At 40.0% G+C, this 24,803-nt stretch overlaps 1 protein-coding gene across 1 annotated transcript in view; it reads right to left on the bottom strand.

The window, feature by feature from the left end:
• The window catches only part of Klhl20 (kelch-like family member 20), a 28,530-nt gene extending 6,931 nt beyond the window's left edge, over nt 1-21,599 (bottom strand). Inside the window, exons 1-8 of the mRNA XM_013015792.1 lie at nt 21,589-21,599; nt 20,610-20,673; nt 15,635-16,208; nt 9,090-9,248; nt 6,937-7,031; nt 5,220-5,335; nt 3,271-3,454; nt 771-914 (exon numbers count right to left, since the gene is read on the bottom strand). Of these exons, the coding sequence (XP_012871246.1) occupies nt 771-914; nt 3,271-3,454; nt 5,220-5,335; nt 6,937-7,031; nt 9,090-9,248; nt 15,635-16,208; nt 20,610-20,632 (1,295 nt within the window). The 5' untranslated portion in view covers nt 20,633-20,673; nt 21,589-21,599. The remainder of the gene's footprint in view (nt 1-770; nt 915-3,270; nt 3,455-5,219; nt 5,336-6,936; nt 7,032-9,089; nt 9,249-15,634; nt 16,209-20,609; nt 20,674-21,588) is intronic.
• Between the last annotated feature and the right edge of the window lie 3,204 nt (nt 21,600-24,803).

Below are 24,803 nucleotides of genomic sequence, written 5' to 3' on the forward strand. Positions count from 1 at the left end.
ACCATAATAAACAGTCAACTAAAAAGAAATTAAATACTGTTTAAAAAAATCTTTACTTCTAGACTTTAAGACTAACTATAACTTTTTCCTGAGAGTATATGGGAAATCCATTGAGTAGGAGACCTTTTACTGTCCTAAATTCAGCTGTAACTGTTGATTTTTTTTTTTTTTTGCCAGTCCTGGGGCTTGAACTCAGGGCCTGGCCACTGTCCCTGAGCTTCTTTTGCTCAAGGCTAGCACTCTACCACTTGAGCCACAGTGCCACTTCCGGATTTCTCTGTTTATGTAGTACTGAGGAATTGAACCCAAGGCTTCATGCATGCTAGGCAAGCACTCTACCACTAGGCCACATTCCCAGCCCATTGTTGACTTTTTTATTTGCCAGTCCTGAGGCTTGAACTCTGGACCTGGGCACTGTCCTTGAGCTCCTTGCTCAAGGCTAGCACTCTACCACTTGAGCAACAGTGCCACTTCTGGCTTTTTCTGTAATTCAATTGGAGAAAAAAGTCTTATGAGCTTTCCTGCCCAGACTGGCTTTGAACTGTGATCTTTAGATCTCAGCCTCCTGAGCCTGAGCTCAGGCATGAGCCACTGGTGCCTGGCTATAACTGCTGATTTTAAAGAACCATAACCTGGGTTACAGGAGCACATGCTCCTGTAATCCCAGTACACAGGAGAATGAAATTGAAGTGTTGGGCTACAGAGTGAGATCATATCTCAAAACCAAAATTCCTGTATGGCCTTAAAAAAAAAAAGTTCAAAAAAATCACCTCTCAACAATGTTGAGGCAAGAAACACCATCCTGGCCACCCACAGCATAGAGAAAGCCTCCAAGCACTGCTACACCGACACTGGTCCTGCAGGTGCTTGTAGGGGCCACGTCACTACTCCACTGGTTTGTTTTGGGGTCATATCTGCAAAAAAACACATCAAGAGCAGAGGTTATATTGCATAATAGAAAACAGACTATATAAATCAAAGCATTTATGTAATATATATTCTTTCCCCAAAGGATAGGTTGATTAATAATGAAAGTAGAGGACAATCTAATTGTGTGTAGGTGTGTATTCTTTTTTTGGTGCTGAGGATTGCATCCAGGGCCACACATATGCTAGGCAAATCACTCTACCACTGAGCCACATGCCAGCTCTTCTTCCTCTTCTTTTTTGGGTGCCATATTAGGGTTTGAACTCAGGGTTGCACTTTTTAACTTGCTTGCTTTGCTGATACCTCTATTAATTCCTCCTGATGGCTGGAATTATACAGGCATACACTGGTATGCCCAGTAGTCACTTTCATCTCTAGCCTAGCTTTTTGCTGGTTCACTGAAGAGCCTAGTGAACTTCTGTGCCTGGGCTGGCTTGCAGCCTCTATCCTCCAGATCTCAGATTCCTGAGGAATTAGAATTAGAACTGTGAGCTACTGGCACCTGGCTCCCAACCCCTAATTCTTATTTTTTGAAATTTAGTTTTACTTAAACAATTTATATATATATGAATATACTGTCTTTAAAAAAAGCCAGAATGTTATTGATAAGGCTCAAGTCTCCTTTGAATTTCACCTGAACTCTGATCTCTTCCCATTTTGGTTTTACATAAACTCTACTAGATTGTTTTCAGTAAAATACATACCTATTATATTCACTTATATATGTTTACCTATACATATTTCTTTATATGCAAGCATGTTTTCTTTACATAATAGTATTACAAAGCAAGCACTGTTTTTGCAATGTATTTTTAGGATCCAGATATGTTTGAAACATAGCTTGAAACTCTTCCTCTGAACTATTTTACTACATTCTATATACCATCTATTATTTAGTCATTCTCTTACTGATAATTGTCCTAGGCTGATTATCAGTTTTGGGAGGGAGTGTAGCTCAGTGGTGGGGTCTTGCTTAGCATGTACAAAGCCTTCAGTTTGATCCCAAGCACTAAAAAAAACAAAACAAGAAACATCAAAATTCTATCAGATTGCTCTTTTGTTGCAACACCAATTTTTCTTTTGAAAACTTCATTTTTTTTCCCTCATTGTTTTACCCTTTCCTTTTTCCTCACTGATTTAAAGCATGATTCACATTTATTCTTCTTTTCTTTCCTTTCCTCCCTCCCAGATTTTCCCTATGAAGCCCAGGCTGGTCTCAAACTCAAGATCTTTCTTTCTCAGCCTCATAATGGCTAGAATTATAGAGACATGCACTAGCATGCCCAGCAGTCATGTTCATCTTTCTTCTTATTTTTTGCCAGTCCTGGGGCTTGAACTCAGGGCCTGGACACAGTCCCTGAGCTTCTTTTGCTCAAGGCTGGCACTCTACTATTTGAGCTACAGTGCCACTTTCTGGCTTTTTCTGTTTATGTGGTACTGAGGAATCGAACCCAGGGCTTCATGCACGCTAGGTACACTCTACCACTCAGCCACATTCCCAGCCCATCTTTCTTTTCAAATCCATCTTTAGAACATTCACATAAATTTACCTGAGTGCCACTGTAGTTGCATTTTCCATATATGTGTGTGTGTGTGTAATTGTTAAAGTTACAAATATTTAATACTGTCTTTGAGTTATCAGTTTATTTTTGAGTGTTGTTCTCCCTGCATACCTTGCCCACTTCAATGGAACTGATTCCTGTTTTGTTTAGCTATACCATCTATGTACCTGGAATCTGATCTGCTTCAGGTTTCAAAAGGTGTGTTATAGAAATACCAAGAATCACTGTAAATTACCATAGCTTAATGAAAAAAAATGTGAGAAGAAACTATCTCAGTCACTGCAGATTTTCACTACACCAAGTACGATGCGAAAAGAGATTTCAATAGTTACATCACAATGTGATTGATATGTACAAGCATGTTCAAAATACTTAGGAAAGAGCAGAGGGATGAGCAACTCATCTGTACAGTCAGAGAAGGATTTATGTGGGAAGGAACAGCTTGACTCTTGAAGGATTTGTAAGACTTAGGGGGAGATATTCCAGGGAAGAAAGAACAGCATGCATACATGTAGGGGAAAAGCTATGGAAGGCAGCATATCCAAAGAACTGCAGGAAAGTTGTGCCTACAGTGGCATGTTTAGTGGTTGGCTGTGTCCAATGAGAGAGGGACTAGAAAAATAAGAGGTCAGTTTATAAAGGACTTGATGTCATGTTAATGGTCTAGGCTGCCAGCTGGTGACACAGATGTAATACTGAAGCAATAAATCACATCTGTTTCCTAAGTAACATCTTAAATGACATTATAGGAAAAGTATGGGAAAAAATGTAAAACGCTCACCTTTCAACACTGTTGAGATAAGAGGATCCATCGTGACCTCCTACTGCATATAACAGGTCATCAAGAACACTGACCCCAACTCCACATCGCCTTTTACTCATTGAAGCTACCATTCTCCATTCATTGGTCTGTGGATCATATCGTTCAACACTGGAAATGGCATCTCCACTACACCAACCACCAACTAGGAAATAACAGAAATGAGAACAGAAAACCCTTCCTAAAGAACATCACTGGCTGCTAACCTCACTGAGCCCTCATGCTAGGATTTACCAAATATCCACAAGCAAATTACCAGTTACAGTCACCAGAAAAATGAATGGACAAGAGCCAGTATTTTGGACTTCTAGCCTCTATATCTGTGAGAAAATACATTCCTTTTGTTTAACCTACCTAACCTGTGATATTTTGTTATGGCAATCTGAGAAGACTAATATGGTAATATTCAGAGCGACAGCTTCAAAATGAGTTCCATCAAGCTTCTCTTGAATGATCATTGAAAAAAGAAGGTAACAGCAGATATGCGAAATTTGTTTTTCTTTCAAATAATCTCTGTTAATTAAAATTAAAAGCTAGATTATAGAGCTTAAAAATGAAGTACAAGGGTATTATAACTTCAAAAAATTTAAAAACTAGTTTTTAGGGGTTAAATTCCTGAACTAGACTAAAAGGGGAATATTCTGAAGCATCCTGTTGATGGATCTAAAAGTTCACCTTCTTCATTTCAAATCAACATAATACACTTCATTTTATTATAGTTTAATAGTTCAACTAGTACTAAATTGCAGCAAATTTTGTGTATAGTAATTTGCTCAAATTTGAATTTTGTAACAATGTATATAAGGAAGTTCAGTATCAGGGAAAGCATCTATATTCTAAAATAAAACCAGGCTGGAAATAGGACCATTTTTCACTCTTAAGATCACTCAAATAGCCTAATCATTAAGTCTCTGGTACAATTTATAATAAAGGTAATTAAAACCAGCTTTTATTAGATTATACAACTCCAGATCAAGTAAACACTTCATAGATGGTATTCTGTAATACCAAAGGAATCTCTAGGGAATCAAACTGCAATCTTTTCTGTGACTTAGGGAAGCAAGAAAAGTTTTGTTCAGTCCCACTGCCTCATGGTGAGGCATTAGTATTTCTAAGGCAGTAATAGATGACTAAGTGGGTATTATGGGCTCCACTGTATTTCTTCAGAACTCATATATTGAACCCAAAACTCCACTGAAAGTGTATTTAGAACGGGGCCTTTAAGGAGGAAACTAATGTTAAATGATGTTGTACGAGTGGTGTCCTTACGTGATAGGACTGGTGTCCTTGTGAGAGGAAGAGACCCCAGAATACTCTCTCATTCTACCTTTGCCCATAGACAAGAGCATGAGAGGACACACAGGAGAATGTACCCTCTGCAAGCTGAGGAAAGAGGCTTCGTCAGAAGCTAAACCTGCTGGCAGCTTCAGTGTGGACCTCTAGCCTCCAGAACTGTAAGAAAATAAATTTCCACCCCTTAAGACACTAGGTTATGGCATTTTGTGATTGTAGACCAAGTCAAATTTATATTGTCTTTTTAGCACATTGTCTTGGGTTCAACTGAAGTTGAAAAGTCTAACAAAGTTTTGTTGTTTAAGATAACGTCTTCTGGTTACTTCATGTAATTATGAAGTGACTAGCACTTTGTTATATAAATTAATGTATATGATATTTTCACAAAGTACTGTATATTTTTATTTTTTATTTAATTTTTTATTGTGGTGTATGATATTTTTAAATGTATATAAAAGTATAGCATTCCCTCAGATAATACCACTGATGAATTAATGCTTGTCAAAGTACATTTGACTTATGATGTATTTTTTATGATGGTAGATAACAAAAATATCCAAATGATTTTGAAAGCATGCAGAAAATATGGCTTATTCCTAATACATAGAGACTCAAACCTGCAAAGAGTACTTCTCCACATCGGATAGGTTTCCGGGGTCTCGTCCGGGGTCCTTGCATTAGTGGTCGTTCTTGAGGCAATAGGAGGTAGTTTTTAGCCTCATCTACCAAGTCTCTGTGGAAAAGAAATTCTGCACTTATTCTAAATGTCTAAATAACACTGTCAGTAATGAAATGTTTCAAACATATAAAAAAACAGCGATTAACATAAATAATCTCATAATCTCACATAGAGATTCTCAAAATTATCTAATGATATTGTTTCTCATATTTTTGTTCAATTTTGAAAGAAATGAATGTTTAAAATGAAGTTGAAGTTCCTTTATATTTTTCATTATTTACTACTTTGTTTCTCCATTTAATTTTTTTTGCCTGTCTTGGGCTTGAGCTGGAAAACTAATCTATCATATTTTTGTATAATGCAGAGCAGTAATTTTTTGGTCAGGACTTGAATTCAGGGGCCTTGTGCTTGAACAACTTATTCAGCTTGCTTTACTTAAGCCACACCTCTGGCTCATCATTATTTTGGTTAATTGGAGATAGGGTCTTGAGAACTTTTTTGCCTGGGCTGGCTTGAACACACAATCCTCAGTGTCTCAGCTTCCTGAGTGGTTAGTGAGCCACTTCTCAGAACTGGAAGATGCTTCACTGTGTCTTTGAAAGCAAAGCTGGTCCTTGCTAGACATATGTGATGAAAAAAAAAAAGTTCTCACTGACACACAGTGAATAGTTTTCCCTCAAGGGGGAAAACAAACAAACAAAAAAACCCAGACAGGGCTGGGAAGGTGGCTCAGTGGTAGAGCGCTTGCTTTGCATGCCTGAGGCCCTGGGTTCGATTCCTCAGCACCACATAAGCAAAAAGAAAAAAGCCGGAAGTGGTGCTGTGGCTCAAGTGGTAGAGCGCTAGCCTTGAGCTGAAGAGCTCAGGGACAGCGCCCAGGCCCAGAGTTCAGGCCCACGACAGGACCCCAAAAACAAAACAAAACAAACAAACAAAAAAACCCAGACAGTTGCATTAAAGTCTTAGAACTCTACCTTTTTTTTTTTGTCAGTCATGGGGCCTGAACTCTGGGCCTGAACACTGTCCCTCAGCTCTTCAGCTCAAGGTGAAAACTCTACCACTTGAGCCACAGCACCACTTCCTCTCACGGACTTTCCAGCCTGGGATGGCTTTGAACCACAATCCTCAGATCTCAGCCTCCTGAGTAGCTAGGATTAGAGGCATGAGCCACCCGTGCCCGGCTGAAATCTACCTCTTTTTAATTTTTTTTTTATTTTTTGGGTCCGGTCGTGGGGCCTGACCTCTGGGCCTGGGCGCTGTCCCTCAGCTCTTCAGCTCAAGGCTAGTGTTCTGCCACTTGAGCCACAGCGCCACTTCTGGCTTTTTTCTTTTTGCTTATGTGGTGCTGAGGAATCGAACCCAGGGCCTCATGCATGCAAGGCAAGTGCTCTACGACTGAGCCACCTTCCCAGCCCCTGAAATCTACCTCTTTATTACCACTCTACATCAATAATCACCACACATAAAAACTAATGGAATGGAATACTGGAAATTCAGTCCTTACTTCTTTCTCTTCCTCTTGACCCTAGCCCAGAAAAAAACCTGTTAAATACTGTCTGGTTTCAGCCCTAAGAAATACAGTATTTTAGATAGAATATCAATAAAACGACTACAACAGGAATGCTTATTGATTTTTCTTTCAAGGACATTCATACCTGCATTCCTCATCACTTTTAATGAGGGGATCTGAGCCTACTGTGCCCACCAGGAACTTGGGACTAAGCAAAGGCAAACGAACATGCTGCAGCACCTAGGAGATAATAAGTGTTATTAAAGACAGAGTTCCATCCACAGGAGAGTTAAGAGAATGCATGACTTGTGCTCCCATACTATGTTTCTGAGTATTTGGGGATCTAACTGGACATGACAAATAATTAAATAAGAATGGAAAATACAAATACTGAAAGCAAATTGTTTATTCTAATCACAAATTCAGTAATATAGAATTCAAAAATTGAATCATGCCAGTGTCCTTTAGAATGCTATTCTGAGCTTTCAGAAATGTTATAAACTTCTTTGTTTTCTTTTCCGATCATGAGGCTTGAACTCAGGGCTTGGGCTCTGTCTCCAAACTCTTTTGCTCAAGGCTAGCGCTCCATCACTTGGAGCCATAGCACTACTTCAGGTTTTTTGGTGGCTAATTGGAGATGAGTCTCCCAGGGACTTTTCTGCCCAGGCTAGCTTTGAACCTCAGGTCTCAGCCTCCAGGTGTAAGCCACCTGTGCCTGGCTATAAACTCTTTCTTAACTAAACTCAAATTAACAACCCAGAAGAATACTCTGTTAACCTGTTAAAGAATACAGTACTCCCCATTACTTGCAATTTTACTTTTTGTGGTTCCATTTACTGCAAGTTAACTTTGATCAAAAAAATACTATGAGCCGGGTGTCAGTTGCTCACGCTTGTAATCCTAGTTACACAGGAGGGCGAGCTGTGAGGATTGGGGTTCAAAGCCAGCCTGGGGAGGAAAGTCCGAGAGACTCTTATCTCCAATAAACCACTCAGAAAACCGGAAGTGGTGCTGTGGCTCAAGTGGTAGAGCACTCGCCTTGAGCTAAAGAGCTGAGGGACAGTGTTCAGGCCCAGAGTTCAAGCCCCATGACTGACAAAAAAAAATACTATGAAAAATTAAAATAATAATTTATAAGTTTTGAATAACTTTTACTATAACCTACTGCCACAAATCATTGTGCTTTATCATTATTATTGTTGTTAATCTTATGCTGTGCCTAATTTGTAAATTAAAGTTACCACAGGTAGGTATGTATAGTATGTATCTAAAATCTGAAGGTTTCTGGGCACTGCAAATATCTTGGCACATTACACCCTGTGGATTAGGAGAGGACTACTGTAGTCATAACAAGAATGAGTCTTAAGCCAAGTAGTGCATGCCAGTAATACCAGTACTTGGAAGGTTACTCAGGAGGATCCTAAGTTCAAGACTAGCTTAGGCAATATAATGAAAAAAATAAAAATGAGTCTTAGACATTTCACTCAGAGACCACTCATGACCAAATTTTTCTTTTCCTTCCTTCCTTCCTTTTTTTCTACTCCTCCTCCTCCTCTTTTGTGTCAGTCATGGGGTTTGAACTCTGGGCCTGGGCGCTGTCCCTCAGCTCTTCAGCTCAAGGCTAGTGCTCTACCACTTGAGCCACGGTGCTACTTCCGGCTTTGAGTAGTTTATTGGAGATAAGAGTATTATGGACTTTCCTGCCTGGGCTGGCTTTGAATTGTGATCCTCAGATCTCAGCCTCCTGAGTGGCTAGGATTACAGGCATGAGCCACCAGTGCCCAGCTCCCAATTTATTTCTTTACTGATCAAAGTGTAGTATGATTTCTAAACTACAGAGAGCAGAATTATTGATTTCCCTGTCACTTTATATGATTCAGGTTTTGACTGGGTTACAGATCCAATGTAGAACTATCTCAAAAGGAACAAAAAGTTCACAATGAAGAGCTAGGTATGATGGTGCATACCTATAATTTTAGCTGGCTAAGTAGGAGGCCAGTCTGACCTACACAGTGAATTTCAGGGCTAAATAGACACTCTGCATCAATCAATCAATGAACTAATCAATAAAACAAAACAAAAATAATAGAAGTACACAATATAAAAACCAGCCCAAATGCTTTAGATGCTTACTTCTCTAATATTTGAATATAGTAGGCTTTCTAACATGACTTTGTTTATATGACTCTAGATGAGTTATATAATGTAAGAGAGTGATGCTTGTTTCATTTCTGCAAGTAAAGTGCATATTGTTATTTCTATACAGAGCAGTTCTGGAAGTGTTCTTTCTATTATTACCTGGGGTAACTGTGGACGTCTTTCTTGAATACTGTATTTGACCCAGGCCATCACTGCATTGAACACTTGTTCTTCACTGCGAACATTGAGCTCATCACTGGATATAATATCAATGAGTTGATTAGCTGGGAGTAACATGAACTCTTCACTCTCCATCACCTGTTCAAAGTTAGGTAAGAATTTAAAAAAAAAAAAGCCCATGATACATTTACTTTATTGTCTCAGGATTTTAGGGCAAAACACTGTTCCACAATGGAGGTAAAGTTCAAACAATACTAAAGGAAAAGAAGAGTTTAAAAAGAAAACAAGGGGTTAGTACATAGGACACAACTAAAATTATCACTTATGATTCAGGCAATTTAGGAAAAATACTATTTTTCCTTAAAAATTAAGATCAAAATTAAAACTCATATTCCAAATAAGCCAGATAACCATACCAAATTAAAACTTCAGAAATACAAGAGGCACATTAAAAGTCAAAAATGCTTCCAGAGGATAATTAGTTGTCATCCAGAGGATAACTAGTGAAAAAGTACAAATATACCCATAATTCATCTTTTTTCAAGCCTGCAGAACCATAAGAATGGAGATGAAATGGCAACAATGATATTACCTTGTTGTACAGGTCTGGCATGAATTCCAAGATCTTATAAGTCAGCATGTAGTGTAAGAGGGAGTGGGTACAAGGCAGAGCTGGTTTCTTCTATCACTCAGGGGACTGCGTTCCATGTGATATCCATTTGCACAGGGTAGGGTATGGTGAAGAGTTCAAATTCCTACTGTGTTACTTCTAATGTAGCTGATAGATTCTTTCTGGGACAGAGTTATTTTCATGTCCATTGAAAAAGCAGAATATTTTATTTAGTGGGATATGACATAGGCCACAACATTTACTTAAATATGTAATGAAGAATATCTTCTTCTGCAGGGCACCGGTGGCTCATGCTTGTAATCCTAGCTACTCAGGAGGCTGAGATCTGAAGATCACAGTTCAAAGCCAGCACAGGCAGGAAAAGTCCCTGAGACTTTTAAACCACCAGAAAATTGGAAGTGGCACGCTGTGGCTCAAGTGATAGAGTGCTCACCTTGAGCTGAAGAGCTGAGGGACAGTGCCCAGGCTCAGAGTTCAAGCCCTATGACTGACCAAAAAAAAAAGAATATCTTCCTCAAATACATTGAAAAAAAATGTAGTTCTCAAAGTAGAAAACACAAGGGTCATTAGGTTAAATACTACATTTTATGGCACCAGTACTGTAATTATTTGAATGAAAGACTTTGTAGGGTTCAGGAAATTAAATAGGGAACTAGATAATTCAGAAATTGTGTGTGTGTGTGTGTGTGTGTGTGTGTATGTGTGTGTGTGTGGGAGAGAGACAGTGTGAGAAAGAGAATGAGAGAGGGAGGGAGGGAGAGAGAGAGAGAGAGAGAGAGAGAGAGAGAGAGAATGAGCTCTAGTCATGGGTTGAAAGTCGGGGCCTGGACACTGTCCCTGAGCTTTTTTTGAAAACAGTTTATTGGAGATAAAAGTCTCATGACTGCCTGGGGTTGACTTTGAACCATGATCCTCAGATCTTAACCTTCTTATTAGCTAAGATTACAGGTGTAAGCCACTAGCACCTGGCTTAATCAGAATGGTTGTATTTTACTTTCTCTATGGTATGGTTGCCAATCCAAATCAAACCAAACCAATGTGGGGGTCATTTGACATATAATTTTGAAAATCGTCAATAATGGCAAATATTTACTTTTGGAGTGTAGATTTGATATTTGAAATAGTAAAAGGAAATTAACTATAAGTCAGCTGAAGAAGTTAGGTTATTTTGAGTGAGATACAGACTATGAAGTAAGGATTCTATCAGTCAAGCAAGGTAGAAGCCCCACTTAGTAATGGTCTTTCTACTTTTCTACTGTGGATCTCCAATTTTCTTTTCACGTTTGTGGTAATTTTGTCCTTATAAAATGAATTGGCAATGCCCTCCTTTTTCTGAGACAGAAAACTTCTTTAAATACTTGATAAAATTCCCCATGGGTTCTTGTGTTTTCCTTTCAGCAGTACTGAGGTTTGAATTTAGGGCTCTACACGAGTCATGTACCTGGTCCCCTCTACTTCTTTTCTCTTCCCTCCCTTTTCCCTTCTCTTCCTTCCCACCCTCAGCCTTCCCTCTTCATACTGGGAATTGAATCCAGGACCTGGAGAACATTCTAGGCATCCATTCTATCACTCAAATAGCAAGGGGATAAAATAAAAAACACAGTAAGCTAAAATAGAGCACAAAGAAAAGGAAACAAGGTAAAGCCAGAATGTAACGGAAATAAAGAAGTAGATTGAACTAATAAGTTAAAATCCTGACTTAGCCAGTCGTTGGTGGCTCACACCTGTAATCCTAGCTACCCAGGAGTCTGAGATCTGAGGATCTCAGTTCAAAGCCAGCCCAGCTCAGGCAGGAAAGTCTGTAAGGCTCCCATCTCCAATTAGCCACCAGAAATCTGGAAGTGGTGCTGTGGCTCAAAGTGATTTCAGTCTTGAGCAAAAGAGTTCAGGGTCCGTGCCCAGGCCCTCAGTTCAAGCCCTGAGACCAACCTCCCACCCCACCCCCCAAACCCCGACTGTTTGAAAAATATTAACAAAATAGATCCCTAGTAGTTTTTCAATTGAGGACAGAAACTCTGAAGGTACACATATACAAAACATCCAGGGACAGATAGGCATGGTGGTATATTTCTGTAACTCAGTTTGGGAGGTACTAGGACCATGAGTTCAAGGCTAGCTTGGGCTACAGTCAGACGCTAACTCAACCCTCTCCCCTCCAGTAACAAAACAAAAACCTTCCAAAACTTAACAAAAATCCAAGGTGAGTTACCAAATAACCATTGTACAAAAACTTAAAGATGATTTTTCTCTCTTTACAGATAAATTTATACACACACAAAATAAATTGAGTCTAGATAGACTGTTTCATAGGAAAATTCTATTAAACTATTAGGAGTCATATGGTCCTAATATTGCATAAATGATTTCACAATACGGAAAGTAAGGGAAAACAACTCCTCTTCATGAAGTACAACTTCCTCAGGAAAGAAAATAACTTGATAAAGTTAGCTCAAGGAAATTAGAGATTAATATACTTACAGATATCAGTGTAAGAATAAAGTATTAGGTATTATAAATAGATTTTTTAAGATTCCATTAGCATCAATAGCTGTTTCCCAACTATTCAAAGGTCCCATTCTGTAATTCACAGAATATAATTTACAGATTCAAGAAGAAAATTCATGATCACTTCCATAAATACTGAAAAAGCCTTTCTTTGTTTTCTCAAGACAGGGTCTCACAATGTAGGCTAGACTGGACTTGAACTTGGGGTTCTCCGGCCTTAGTCTCCTGAGTTATAGGTATTACAGGCTTACACTACATTTCCTGGCTTTTGAAAAAGCTTTTGACAAAAATTCAACACTAGGGCTGGGAAGGTGGCTCAGTGGTAGAGCGCTTTCCTTGCATGCCTGAGGCACCACATAAGCAAAAAAAGAAAAAAAAAGCCGGAAGTGGTGCTGTGGCTCAAGTAGTAGAGAGCTAGCCTTGAGCTGAAGAGCTGAGGGACAGGGCCCAGGCCCAGAGTTCAGGCCCCACGACCGGACCCAAAAAAAAAAAAAAAAAAGAAAATTCAACACTATTGCTAATAAAAAAAAAAAGAAAAACAACAAAGAAAAAAAGGTTGTTAGGCATTGACTCTTCCTTAAAAAAAAATATTTACCCCTCTCCTATAGCCAGTAGATTACTTAATAGGTAAACATTAGAGACAATCTTATTCATGTTGAAAACAAAGGAATTAGATTCATTAATTCCATTAATATATAACATTTTATTAGTAGTATTAGCTCAAGCAATTAGAGAAAAGAATTGAGTCACGGATTGTAAAATAAAACTACTGGTATGTATCTGATCTGACAAAATGCCAAGAAAAGTCTAGACTCAATGATAAAAGTATCTCAAAAAAAATCTCAGTAACTTTCCTATCGATTAACCAATTAGAAGATATTATGGTGAACGTCAGGCATGGTGGCTCATGCCAGTAATCCCTCTTAATTTTGCAAAAGGAAATCCAGGAAAGATAAATTAGAATCTACAAAGCATCGAATAATAAATGATAACAGAGTACTATTATCTATTAAATAGTCTATGAATCTATACTGCTAATTATTCAGAGAGCCAGGGACATAGAAAATTATTTTAACAACATGAAAGAATAAATAGAAAAATAAAATAAAAATAAAGTTAGGTCAGACATGGTAGCTATGCATATAATCCCAGTACTTTTTTGTTTGAGAACAGGATGATAACAAGTTCCAGGCCAGCCTGGCTCTACATAGAACCCTGACTTAAAAAAAGCACCGGGCACCAGTGGCTCATTCAGGAGGCTGAGATCTGAGGATCGAGGTTCAAAGCCAGCCCAGGCAGGAACATCCTTGAGACTCTTATCTCCAATTAACCACCAGAAAACCGGAAGTGACGCTGTGGCTCAAGTGGTAGTCCCTAAAGAGCTCAAGGACAGCGCCCAGGCCCAGAGTTCAAGCCCCACAACAGACCAAAAAAACAAAAAAAACCTGTAGGCATTGGTGGCTCATACCTATAATCCTAGCTACTCAGGAGGCTGAGATCTGAGGATTCCAGTTCAAAGCCAGCCAGGCAGGAAAGTCCATGAGACTCTTATCTCTTAGAAAACCGGAAGTGGTGCTGTGGCTCAAAGTGGTAGAGCACTAGTCTTGAGTGAAAGGGCCAGGGACAGTGCCCAGACCCCGAGTTCAAGCCTCATGACCAACAACAACAAGAAGCAAGCAAGAAAGCAAGGAAGAAAGAAAGAAAATATCTAAAGTTGAATGCCTTTTGTATATCTTGTTGATTATGGTTTAATGCATTTCCCCATTATTCTATTAGGTTTTTAGTCTTTTTTTGACACCTCAAAAGAGTGTCAAACAGGTCAGTCTTTCCTTTTCCTGCATTTGGATTTTGAAAGAGAATTTTAAAGAATTCCCCAAGTTATAGAGAAATCCACTGTGTTAGTTCTTCATAGCTGTGACAATACAACTGAGATAAACTTAAAAGAAGAAAGGCTGATTTCTGCCTGTGATTTCACATGCTTTATTCTACAGCTGCTTGGCTGGAATGCTATGGACCTATGTTGAGGTGGAACATCATGGCAGACATACACAACAGGAAAGCTGCTCCTCCTCATGACAGCCAGAAAGGTGGGGAAGGTGATCAGGCTCTTCAAAGGCACTCCTCATCACCTATTTCCCCCAGCTGGAGCCTACCCTCCTCAAGTTTCCATGCCTCCCAATATCCATTAAGTTATAAATCCATCAGTGGAGTAGTTCATTAAGTCAGAGCCTTTACGATCCTCCCAAAAGCCCTACCTTGAAATACTGCTGCACTGGGGACAAAGCCTTGACCACATGAGCTTTTTTCCATTCTTATTTCCAATCTTATTTCCATTTCTTTCCTACACAAAAGGTAGCATGATAACAATTCTGTTGTACTTTTTTGGGGGGGAGGGGAATTGAACTCAGGGCCTGGGTCATCTCCCCGAGCTTTACTTGCTCAAGGCTACTGCTCTCCCACTTGAATGACAATTCTATTTCTGGCTTTTTGGTGTTTAATTGAAGATAAGAGTCTCAAACTTTCCTGCCAGAACTAGTTCTGACCCATAATCTTCAGAACTCAGCCTCCTAAGTAGCTAGGATTTACAGGTGTGTGCCAGTAGGGCCCGGCTTAATTCTGTTGTACTCTGTCTATTAACTTGGTATAGTCTGGAAATTAATTCCCTTAGTTCGGAAGTCTCCCTTCTTTCTTCATAGGTGCATTGTGCAGATGTTCCAGTTTATTTGAACATTTAGGTCATTTTTAATATTTTGCTATAAAAATAATGCCATGATTCGTGGCCTACTATATGAACATTTCAGTATTGTTAGACATTATTTTCAGGATAAATTTCTAGAAATGGATTACAGAGTCAAAGCTTAACTGCATACATAGTTTTGTTAATTCTGTATGGTGGGAATTGAACACTGCAACCAGTAATCTAGATGATTGATAGGAACTATTCGCTCACATCCATCGTAACTCACAGCTGACTACTACCAGGTATTCTAACAGGTCCAGATCCTCTAATAAAATTAATCAATCATTTTCTTAGGTTATAAATACCCTTTTAGGAATATGGCTCAAGAGAAATAACTTTTGCTAGCAGAACACAAAACTGACCTTTAACATAAAAACCAGGTTTAGAATTTATAGCAACTGTGGCTCAAGTGGTAGAGAGCTAGCCTTAAGCTGAAGAGCTGAGGGACAGCGCCCAGGCCCAGAGTTCAGGCCCCATGACTGGACCCCCCCCCCCAAAAAAAAGAATTTATAGCGACTTAATGCTTTGATATTATGAGTTAGAATCAGCAGCAAATGCCCAGACAGGTGTCTGTCAGCACAATGTCAAGCCACATTGCCCGTCTGACAAATAGGTATGACTGCACTGAAACCACAAAGTACAACTCACCTCTTGAAAGTTGTGCTGAGTGAACTTATCTGCTATCCTTAGTAATTCACGGCAAGAATGTGTGTCAGCAAAAGCCCGAATGCCCAGGCAGTTAGAAGGATCTAATTGTCTCTTCAGAAATTCACAACAGGCTTCCTGTATTTCTGCCAGCTGGAGGAGGCAAGCAGCTGGTAAAAGGGTCTGAACGTTGCCTTCTTCTACAGTTATCTGGGAAGTATATGCAAAGTCAATCAGTAGTTCCATAGCTCTCTCATCTATGTCTCGGATTACTACCTCTGTCTGCCGGCTTTCTGCCAGCTCTCCGGTAAACATAGCTCGGAAGTAGGGACTACAGGCGGACAGGATGACTCGATGGGCATAGATCTTCTTAGCACCCACAACCAACACCACATCACATAGCTCCCGATGCTTTCTCAGAAGGTTAATCACTTCCAAGGTTTGCCGAGGGTGCTTGTCTGAAATATAGGGCATGCGGGCAGGTTGGGGAACCCCTTCTGGCAGTTTGTTGGGGTCTCCAAGGGTGCAGCGGCTTGTTACATCCATTCCAGTCTCTCCTGGTCGAATGTTGGTACACCTACAATAAATGAGCAGGAGAGAAGGTAGCAATATTATTGTAAGTCCTTTTCTACATAAAAGTGCTTATAGGTCAAGAGTCTAGAAAATCTGCAATTATGTAAAGAAGAAATTCCTTTTCTAAGAACTTATGTGTCATAAGCTTTCTCAAAGTCTCTTAAAAGTTGCATGTTATTATTTCCAAAGCAGACCACTTTCATTACACAATCCCATAAAAGGATCTTCTTTTACAAAGTATCACACTGTCTTGTGCTATAGCTCTTGCAATATTAATAAAATTTTATAAAAAGCATTTAAAAATAATTCTCTGTCCACAGAGTAGACTATGAATTTTAATTCACAAGCCTGATTTAACTTAAATCTTGTATTTACTATTCCAAAAACAGCCGATGTTCATTTCTCAGTTTCACTAGTTAACTTTTATTGTAGTTTTTTTTTTTTTTTGTCGGCCGTGGGGCTTGAACTCTGGGCCTGGGCGTTGTCCCTCAGCTCTTCAACTCAAGGCGAGTGCTCTACCACTTGAGCTACAGCTCCACTTCCTAACTTTTATTGCAAATTAACATATATTTGTAGCATGAAGGGGTTTCGTAGTGATTTTTTTTCTTTTTCTTTTTTGTCAGTCCTGGGGCTTGAATTCAGGGCCTGTGCACAGTCCCTGAGCTTATTTTACTCAAAGCTAGCACTCTACCACTCGAGCCACAGCACCACTTTCAGCTTTCTCTGTTTATGTGGTACTGAGGAACCAAACCCAGGGTTTCATGCATGCTAGGCAAGCACTCTACCACTCTATCAGCTCATAGTGATATTTCTATTTTATTTTTTGTCGGTCGTGGGCCTGAACTATGGGCCTGGGCGCTGTCCCTCAGCTCTTCAGCTCAATGCTAGCACTCTATCACTGGAGCCATAGCGCCACTTCCTGTTTTTTCTGCTTATGTGGTGCTGAGGAAGTGAACCCAGAGGCTTATGCATGCAAGGCAAGCGCTCTACCACTGAGCTACCTTTCCAGCCCCTATGTTACAGATTTTATATTGTACACAATTATGTAGTGATTTTTATACTTTTTAGAAAAGTTTAAAATATACCCAGTGATTCAAAGTATACTGTGTGCACGTATAGAAATATCACTGTGAGGGCTGAGAAGGTGGCTCAGTGGTAGAGGCTTGCCTTGCATGCATGAGGCCCTGGGTTCGATTCCTCAGCACCACATAAGCAAAAACAAAAAAAAGCTGGAAGTGGCGCTGTGGCTCAAGTGGTAGAGCGCTAGCCTTGAGCTGAAGAGCTGAGGGACAGTGCCTAGGCCCAGAGTTCAGGCTCCACAACTGGACCAAAAAAATAAATAAAAATAAATTCCAGGTTGAAGTGTAGCTTAGTGGTAGATTTTGTACTCAGCACGTGCAGGTCCTGGGTTCTAACCCCAGCTCTTCCAAGCACGTCACACCTTGGTTTATTAAAAAAAAAAAGAAAAAGAAAAAAGAAAGAAATATCACTATGAGGACTCATGCTCACCTTATTACTGGCTGAGATGAGGACTCAGGAACTTTTTGCTGGCTGATCTTCCTTCCTCCTTCATCAAACCCACCTTATTACTGGTTGAGATGAGGACTCATGAACTTTTTGCTGGCTGGTCTTCCTTCCTTCCCTCCTTCCCTTCCCCTCCCCTCCCTTCCCTTTCTTCCTTTCCCTTTCTTTCCTTCCTTCCTTTCTTTTTTCCTTCCTTCCTTCCTTCTTTCCTTCCTTCCTTTCCTTTCGCCCTTCCCTTCCTCCTGTCTTCCTTTTTTTTGTTGTTGTTGGTTTTTTTTTTGTGTGGGGCTTGAACTCTGGGCTTAGGCATTGTCCTTGTACTCTTCAGCTTAAGGCTAGCGCTCTACCGCTTGAGCCATAGCGCCACTTCCGGTTTTCTACTAGTTTATTGGAGATAAGAGTCTCACAGACTTTCCTACCAGTCCCGACTCTTCCTTCTGTTCCTCCTTTCTCCTTCCCTCCCTTCCTAGACCAAGAATCAAATTCAGAATCTGACACTTTTTCTTTCTGGCTAGTGATCTAACAACTGAGCCACACCTCCAACCTCCATGAACAGTCCTTGAACTGGGTTCCTTCCAATCTCCTCTACCTCTGGAGTAGCTACAATGGCAAGTGTGAGCCACCAGGCATGGCCTCTATTCTTTTCTTGTATGAAATGATTTTTTTAGCTTCCACGTTTGAGTGATGATATGTAATATCTGTCATTCTATGCCTGGATTATTTCACTTAATATACTCTAGTTTCATCCGGATTGCTGCAAGTGACGGCTAAATAATATTCTATTTTATGGGTGAATAATATTCTTCTGTGTGTGCATTCTTTTTTCATGTTTTTCTTTATCCATCCACCATATATGGATACTGTGGTTGATTCTATATCTTGGCTATTGTGACTAGTGCTGATCAGGTATCACTCTGATCTACTAATTTTATTTCCTTTAGATATATACCCAATAATGGCATAGCTGGACCACACAGCAGTTCTATTTTTAGTTTTTATGAGGAATTTACATACTGTTTTAGTTAATGGCTATACTAACAGTATTGAATGATCACATTCTAACTCATAAATATATACAATTAAAAAGACTTTTTAATGAACACGAGTGTAAAAATAACTTTCGCAAAGATTTTCAATCTTTTCTCTAGATTTTTTTTGGGGGGGTCAGAAAAAAAGTAGGTGTTTGGAGTACAAATACTTAAGACATATGAGACATAGAAGAGGTTATAGTCTAGTATGGAGAATTAGTATCTATTCAAATAATCTTAATATAAAGAGTTACTTCTCATTCAAAACTTCTTCAATATTAACCCAACAATATTTTACAGAGACTGTCTTCTAGATTATAGCATCAAAAATGAACAGCTCAATGACGAAAGGGTAGGGAAGTGTTACCATAACTTAATGTACATAGTAGATGAAAGTCAGACTAGTAAAGTGTAGGTTAGCCCCTTGTGAAGTAATAAAGTGATGAAGAAATGTAACTTAAGAATTAATAGCACTAGAATTATCCAACATGATTTTGAATAATGGACACCATTATGTAATAGAGCAAAAATAACCAGTTCTGAGTGATTAAGTGAATACTTTATATGGAAACTACTAATAAACCAAAAAGATTCCCACATGCTACCTTTTCCTTAGAAAGTAAGCTCTTATTTTAGCAATTACATAAGATATGGCATTTATCGCATCTGAATATGAAAAGCAGCTGGCGATGAAAAGCACTTAGTGGCTTCTGCAATCATTGTTAGAAATGATGAAACATTTAATGTTTATGTTGTTAATTTCTTCAAGTACTTTACAGTCTAATATTATTCCTTCTACAGAGTAAGATACAAATAAGATAGTAGAATCTGTTATCTTCACAAAATCTTTCCATTTGAACATCTCAAAGCATTTGAAAACATTCATTAAATTCCAATACCCTGGTCAGATATACCAGACAAGTAAACTGGAGTATAGAGAAGATAAACAGCTCAAGGTCAACAGATATATCAATTATAGATGTGGAAAAGGATGTATGTTTTGTTACTGTTGCTCCAAAACCAGGGTCTCAACTATGTAGGCCAGGCTAGCATATAATTCTCAATCCTTTTGAGTGCTGGGAAATTACAGGTGTATGCCACTATACCAAGCCCTTCCTGCTACTTTGAACCATAAATATTTCTTCTCTTAAATGTCTCTAAGAGTTGTTTAACATTGGACAAGAACAAATGATTAGAGTTCAATAACTATAAAATGAGTTTAAACAATAAAGAACCAGAAGTTGTCTGATTGTTTAAATAAGATTCTAGTCTCATTCGTTAGCACAGATTGAGAAGCATTACTAAATTCTAGAGTTATTAGGACATGTAATTGTCTATACATTTTCACACACTTCTATTTTTCTATGTCTTTATCATCCTTAAACAATCTTCCTCTGCAATGCAGCTATTTTAATGAAAAGAACAAATATATTCTTGAACACCAGTGAAATAACTAAAACTATAATTAGGTATTAGTACAGTGTTATTATAAATGAGTATCATTCTTATCTGGAAACAGAATACTCTTGTGTTCTGTATGGAATTAAAATTATAATAAATTCACATAGTGTCATAGTACCCTTATCACACAATACTACACAAAAAGAAAAATTGGGGCATTAATAATGAACCACACAAAACACTCAGAAATCTAACTTAAATCTACATTTTAGTGTGTTAAATGCTCCTGATTTCTGATAATACCTTTGATGTATTTTAGAATAAGAATCATTAGTTCCAAGCAGAATTTAGTAAGATGTGAGAATCCTTTTTTTTAAAAAAAATTTAAATGAAGTATTGAGTTAAGTGAATTTCAACCAGAGAAACCAATGGTTTTCTTTCTAAATGCCTACCTGCGCATTGGCTTTCCTTCCATGCACCACGAAAAGTACCTTGCACCACACTTTACAGCCACACCTAAAACAGGAAAGCAGCAACTTAATAAAAGCTATTTCTGATAACGTCTGCAGTCTTTTCACTCATTTCGTCAGTAATCAAGAATTTTATATTCCAGTATGCCACCGGCCTTTTGGAGATTCACGACCGTAACGGAATCTGGTGCCTTTAAGATGACTATCTCTGGCTAGGGATGTCTACACTTTCCGTGTGAAGCAGAGGGTAAGTGCGCTAAATATAAGTAGCTAGTTGCAGATAGGAATCTCCCAAGAGAGAGCTGCCCAGGCGGGCTTAGAACTACCATCCTTAGATGTCAGCTACGATCACAGGCTCGAGCCTAGGCGCCTTGGCCATCAAGAATAATTACCGGGCAATCACTTAATACCCTCAGCATTACTAATCGGGGAGGGAACCAGGCTTTGAAACAACTGATCGGCCGGGTGTCAAACTGTCCCGAAGTGACGTGAGGAGAAGGGGGAGAAATCTGTCTTGAAAGCCGGGGAGGCGTGAACAGAGCCGGGGAAGTGTGGCTCCTTAGAACACGCCTCACGAGCCCTTCCCTCGGCCCACGAAATACCGTTCAACCACCCACGATCCCGCCATGTTCTGAGGCTTCAGATGTGGCGGGAGGCGGGGGGGGGGATACGGGGAGTCTTACTCCCCCCTCCCCAATTCCACACACAGCCTGGGGCAGCTGTCAGAGTGCGAGCCGCAGCCGCTCCAGGAAGGGGCAACCTGCAGCTTCGGGCGGCTTCGGGGCGGAGCTGTCCCCCAGCCGACTTGGGAGACCCCGGTGCCCTAAGAGCCGACTGACAGGCGACCCACAAAGCACTTCCCAGACCCGCTCGGGCAGCTGGGCGGCTGGCAGCGCGCAGGCTTGCACAGGGCGAGCCGGCGTGCGCCGCGCCGGGCCCGGCTCCAACGCCCTTCGCTCACCGGCTCGGCCGCCTCAGCCCTCCCGCCGCCGCCGCCGCCGCCGCCCTCCGCGCGCCCCGGCCCCCAGCGCCGCCAGCCGCCAGCCGCCAGCCCAGGCAGGACGCCGCTCCTCCGGCGATTTCCTTTCCCCGCCCCCCCGCCCCACACCAGGAGAAGGAAGCGGTCCCACTCCTAAATCCTTCCCGCGGAACTTCACGGGGTCTGGCAACACGTTCCGGAGCGGCTTCCGGAAGTGGCCGCTCCTTTTCGCTGGCGTTTCCGGTGGCGCGAGCGACCCTTTGCCTTTGGAGGCTTGGGCCGCGCGCGGTCCGGCTGAAAGCCCGTGGCTGTGCCGGCAGCGTTCAGATGTGGAAGTTTCCTTCTGTTCTGCCACCCCCCACCCCCAGGAAAAGCGATGGAAAGGTGGGAATGGTCACGGAAAGCGAGGGATTTTGTTGTGGCTGGTGGGTCTCCATTTGGGCACCGTGCTGGCCCTGTTGTGGATTGAATTACTGACTTGTATCTATCCGGCTTATTCCAGAAGTTCTGAAAAGTTAGAAACAGACCCGACTTTCCAGATTTCCTGCAGCACAGCGTTGAAGACCACAGCTTATCCGGGACTCCAAGGTGGAGTCCCAGATTGCCCTTTCTGCTTGTGGTGGGAAATGTGGAGCCTGGAAGTCTAGACGTCCTCAGGTTCCAGTCTGACTGGCTGGCTACCTGTAATCCTGGCCAAATACTTACAAGCATATGTGCTATATAGTAAATAGTTTATGTAGTCATACGATCATTCCCATTTTTAAAGCTACATAAATGATAGGAAATGCTTACATTTTCCTGCAACTTCCGGTTTCCACTTAATATCCCATTTTTAATATTTGTCCCTGTTGACCAATGAACAACCCATTTAGTGATTATTAAAGTGGCCTTGGACTGGAGACACGGCTCCAATGGTAGAGTGCCAGCCGTGGGCAATAAGCTCATGGAGCACTAGGCATCCTGTACCACCAACAGACAGACTGGCCCTGGGCTAGCGAGTAGTGTCAACATCATTTTGGGAAATCAGGTTGTTGGCCCCATCACAGGCATACTAAACAGAAAATCCAAAGGCAGATTCTGGCCATCTAAGATATATTCCAGGTGATCATAATGCACATTAAAGTTTGAGAACCACAACATAAATTATTTTCACTGCTATTTAAAAATCCTTATTCTACTATGGGGAATCAGCTTGACATAACTTCAGTCATCTTGATTGTAACCACCATCTTTCTCATGGGACTCTAGCAGGCATCCCAAACCCTAAAGGATAAGAATATTATTTGAACAGTCAGCTATTAGTAATAGCTATTACTAATATAATATCATTAGAATGACATTCTCATTTTGCTGATAAAATTGATAATATTCTAATAATAATAGTTTGCTATTATTAGAATAGGCAGCTTGGTGTGTTGTACAGACTACTGATGTCCAGACTATTTCTTAAATGACATGTAACATGTTAATAGTTTTTTAAGAAAAGTCAAGTGCATCCTTGTTGCCATGGATCACCTTTGTCCAACTCAGCTATAAACTCCTTCCGGCCTTGGAGCTAGGGATCTTCCTGTTCTGCTGCCACATCACTACATCTTTTACCATAGTCCTTAACAAATTGTCCTTGGTGAAATCCTGGATTTTTGTTTGGTCTCACAGCATTTTCATCTTTGGTGGCTAAGTCTCATACCCCAGGCTTTGATTTTTCCAATTCACCCAAAGATTGGATATTTTAACTGTTTCCACTTTTCTCCATTACAAACAATGATACAATGTAAAATCTTGTGTATGCCTTGTGTACCTTAAGAGTCTCTCTAGGGTATGCACCTAAAAGTAAAATCATTGAGTGTGCTTTGCACAGGCTCATCTTTACTAGAACTAATCAAATTACTCACTAAAGTTCTGTTTTAATACAAATACTTGATGTACCATGATATATTAGCTGATAAGCTAAGGTAATAGTACTAGTCATCTTGAGGAAGAATCTATTATCAGCATTTTGATTGTATTTTTAATTATATGAAGTGAAGTTCTTAGTAGTTTATAATTGTTGGGCAACTTTACATTTTTTTAACCAATCAGATAGGCATAAGTTGACTTAGATGTACATTTTTCTGGTTATTAGAGAAACATGTTTATATGTACATATGTACACATATGTGCAGTTATGGTATTAAGATTTCTCTGGCGTGAATTGCCTATAGTCAAAGATGTCTTTAAAGTGACTCTTAGCTTCTTCAAAAATGTGAACAATTGAAATTAGTTATATTTGCAAATTACATTAATTAGGAAGACATAAACATTAAGGAATACTAGTAATCAAAGACTGGTAATTCATTTTACATAGATCACACTATTTACTTATTTGGATACTGAATGTTGAACTCAGATCAACATGCTTTCTAAACAAGAGAACTACCATTTGAATCCTACCCCAACTTCCACAAAGGCTGCTTTTTAAACTCTTGGCCAGGATAAGAACAGTCTTTCCTGTTCTTGAAAATCTGATTCACTCTCTAGCCCACTACAATCTGGATTGGACTTCTGTTACTCTATTTCTTTATGAAGTGGAACAATTCAACTCTCTATTTATTTCAAGGCCTAGGGAACGCCATTCAGAAATAGGCATATGATAAAGCTGGTATTTGCTAGACTTCAGGACTGTTGTCATCCCAGTAAGATGAGGCCTTTGGAGGAACCTGAATCTCTAGTTGAAAATAAACCTAAGACAGATTTGATCTGGCTTGTGTGTGAGGCTGTGACAACAGCCAAGCGAGTCTTCAGGAGCTGCAGAACTTAGCGCATAGCATGTCCATCAGAAACCATGTCTTCATCATGTATTCAGTACTGTTCTGGGACCCACAGTTCATGAGAAACAAGACCCACAGAGCCTTTGTTTTGTTTTGTGGGTCACCATTCTTGACGAGACACAAATGACACAGTTGCTTAATCACAGCTAGATATAACTGAAAGCGATATACACAGTGATAGTGATGGGGAAATGGGCAGCCTTGAAGACGTCTCTGTTGCTTTCTGACTCCTCTATGTTTGGTCAGTTTTGCACACTGCCATTTCCCTTTCTGTTTTATTTTATTTGTGAACATACTGTACAGAGGGGTTACAATTACATGGGCAGGATAATGCGTACATTTCTTACCAAGCATTGCAGCCTCCTCCTTTTCTTTACCCTTCACATCCCT

Source organism: Dipodomys ordii, unplaced genomic scaffold (genome assembly GCF_000151885.1).
Source record: "Dipodomys ordii isolate 6190 unplaced genomic scaffold, Dord_2.0 Scaffold27, whole genome shotgun sequence".
NCBI lineage: Eukaryota > Metazoa > Chordata > Mammalia > Rodentia > Heteromyidae > Dipodomys > Dipodomys ordii.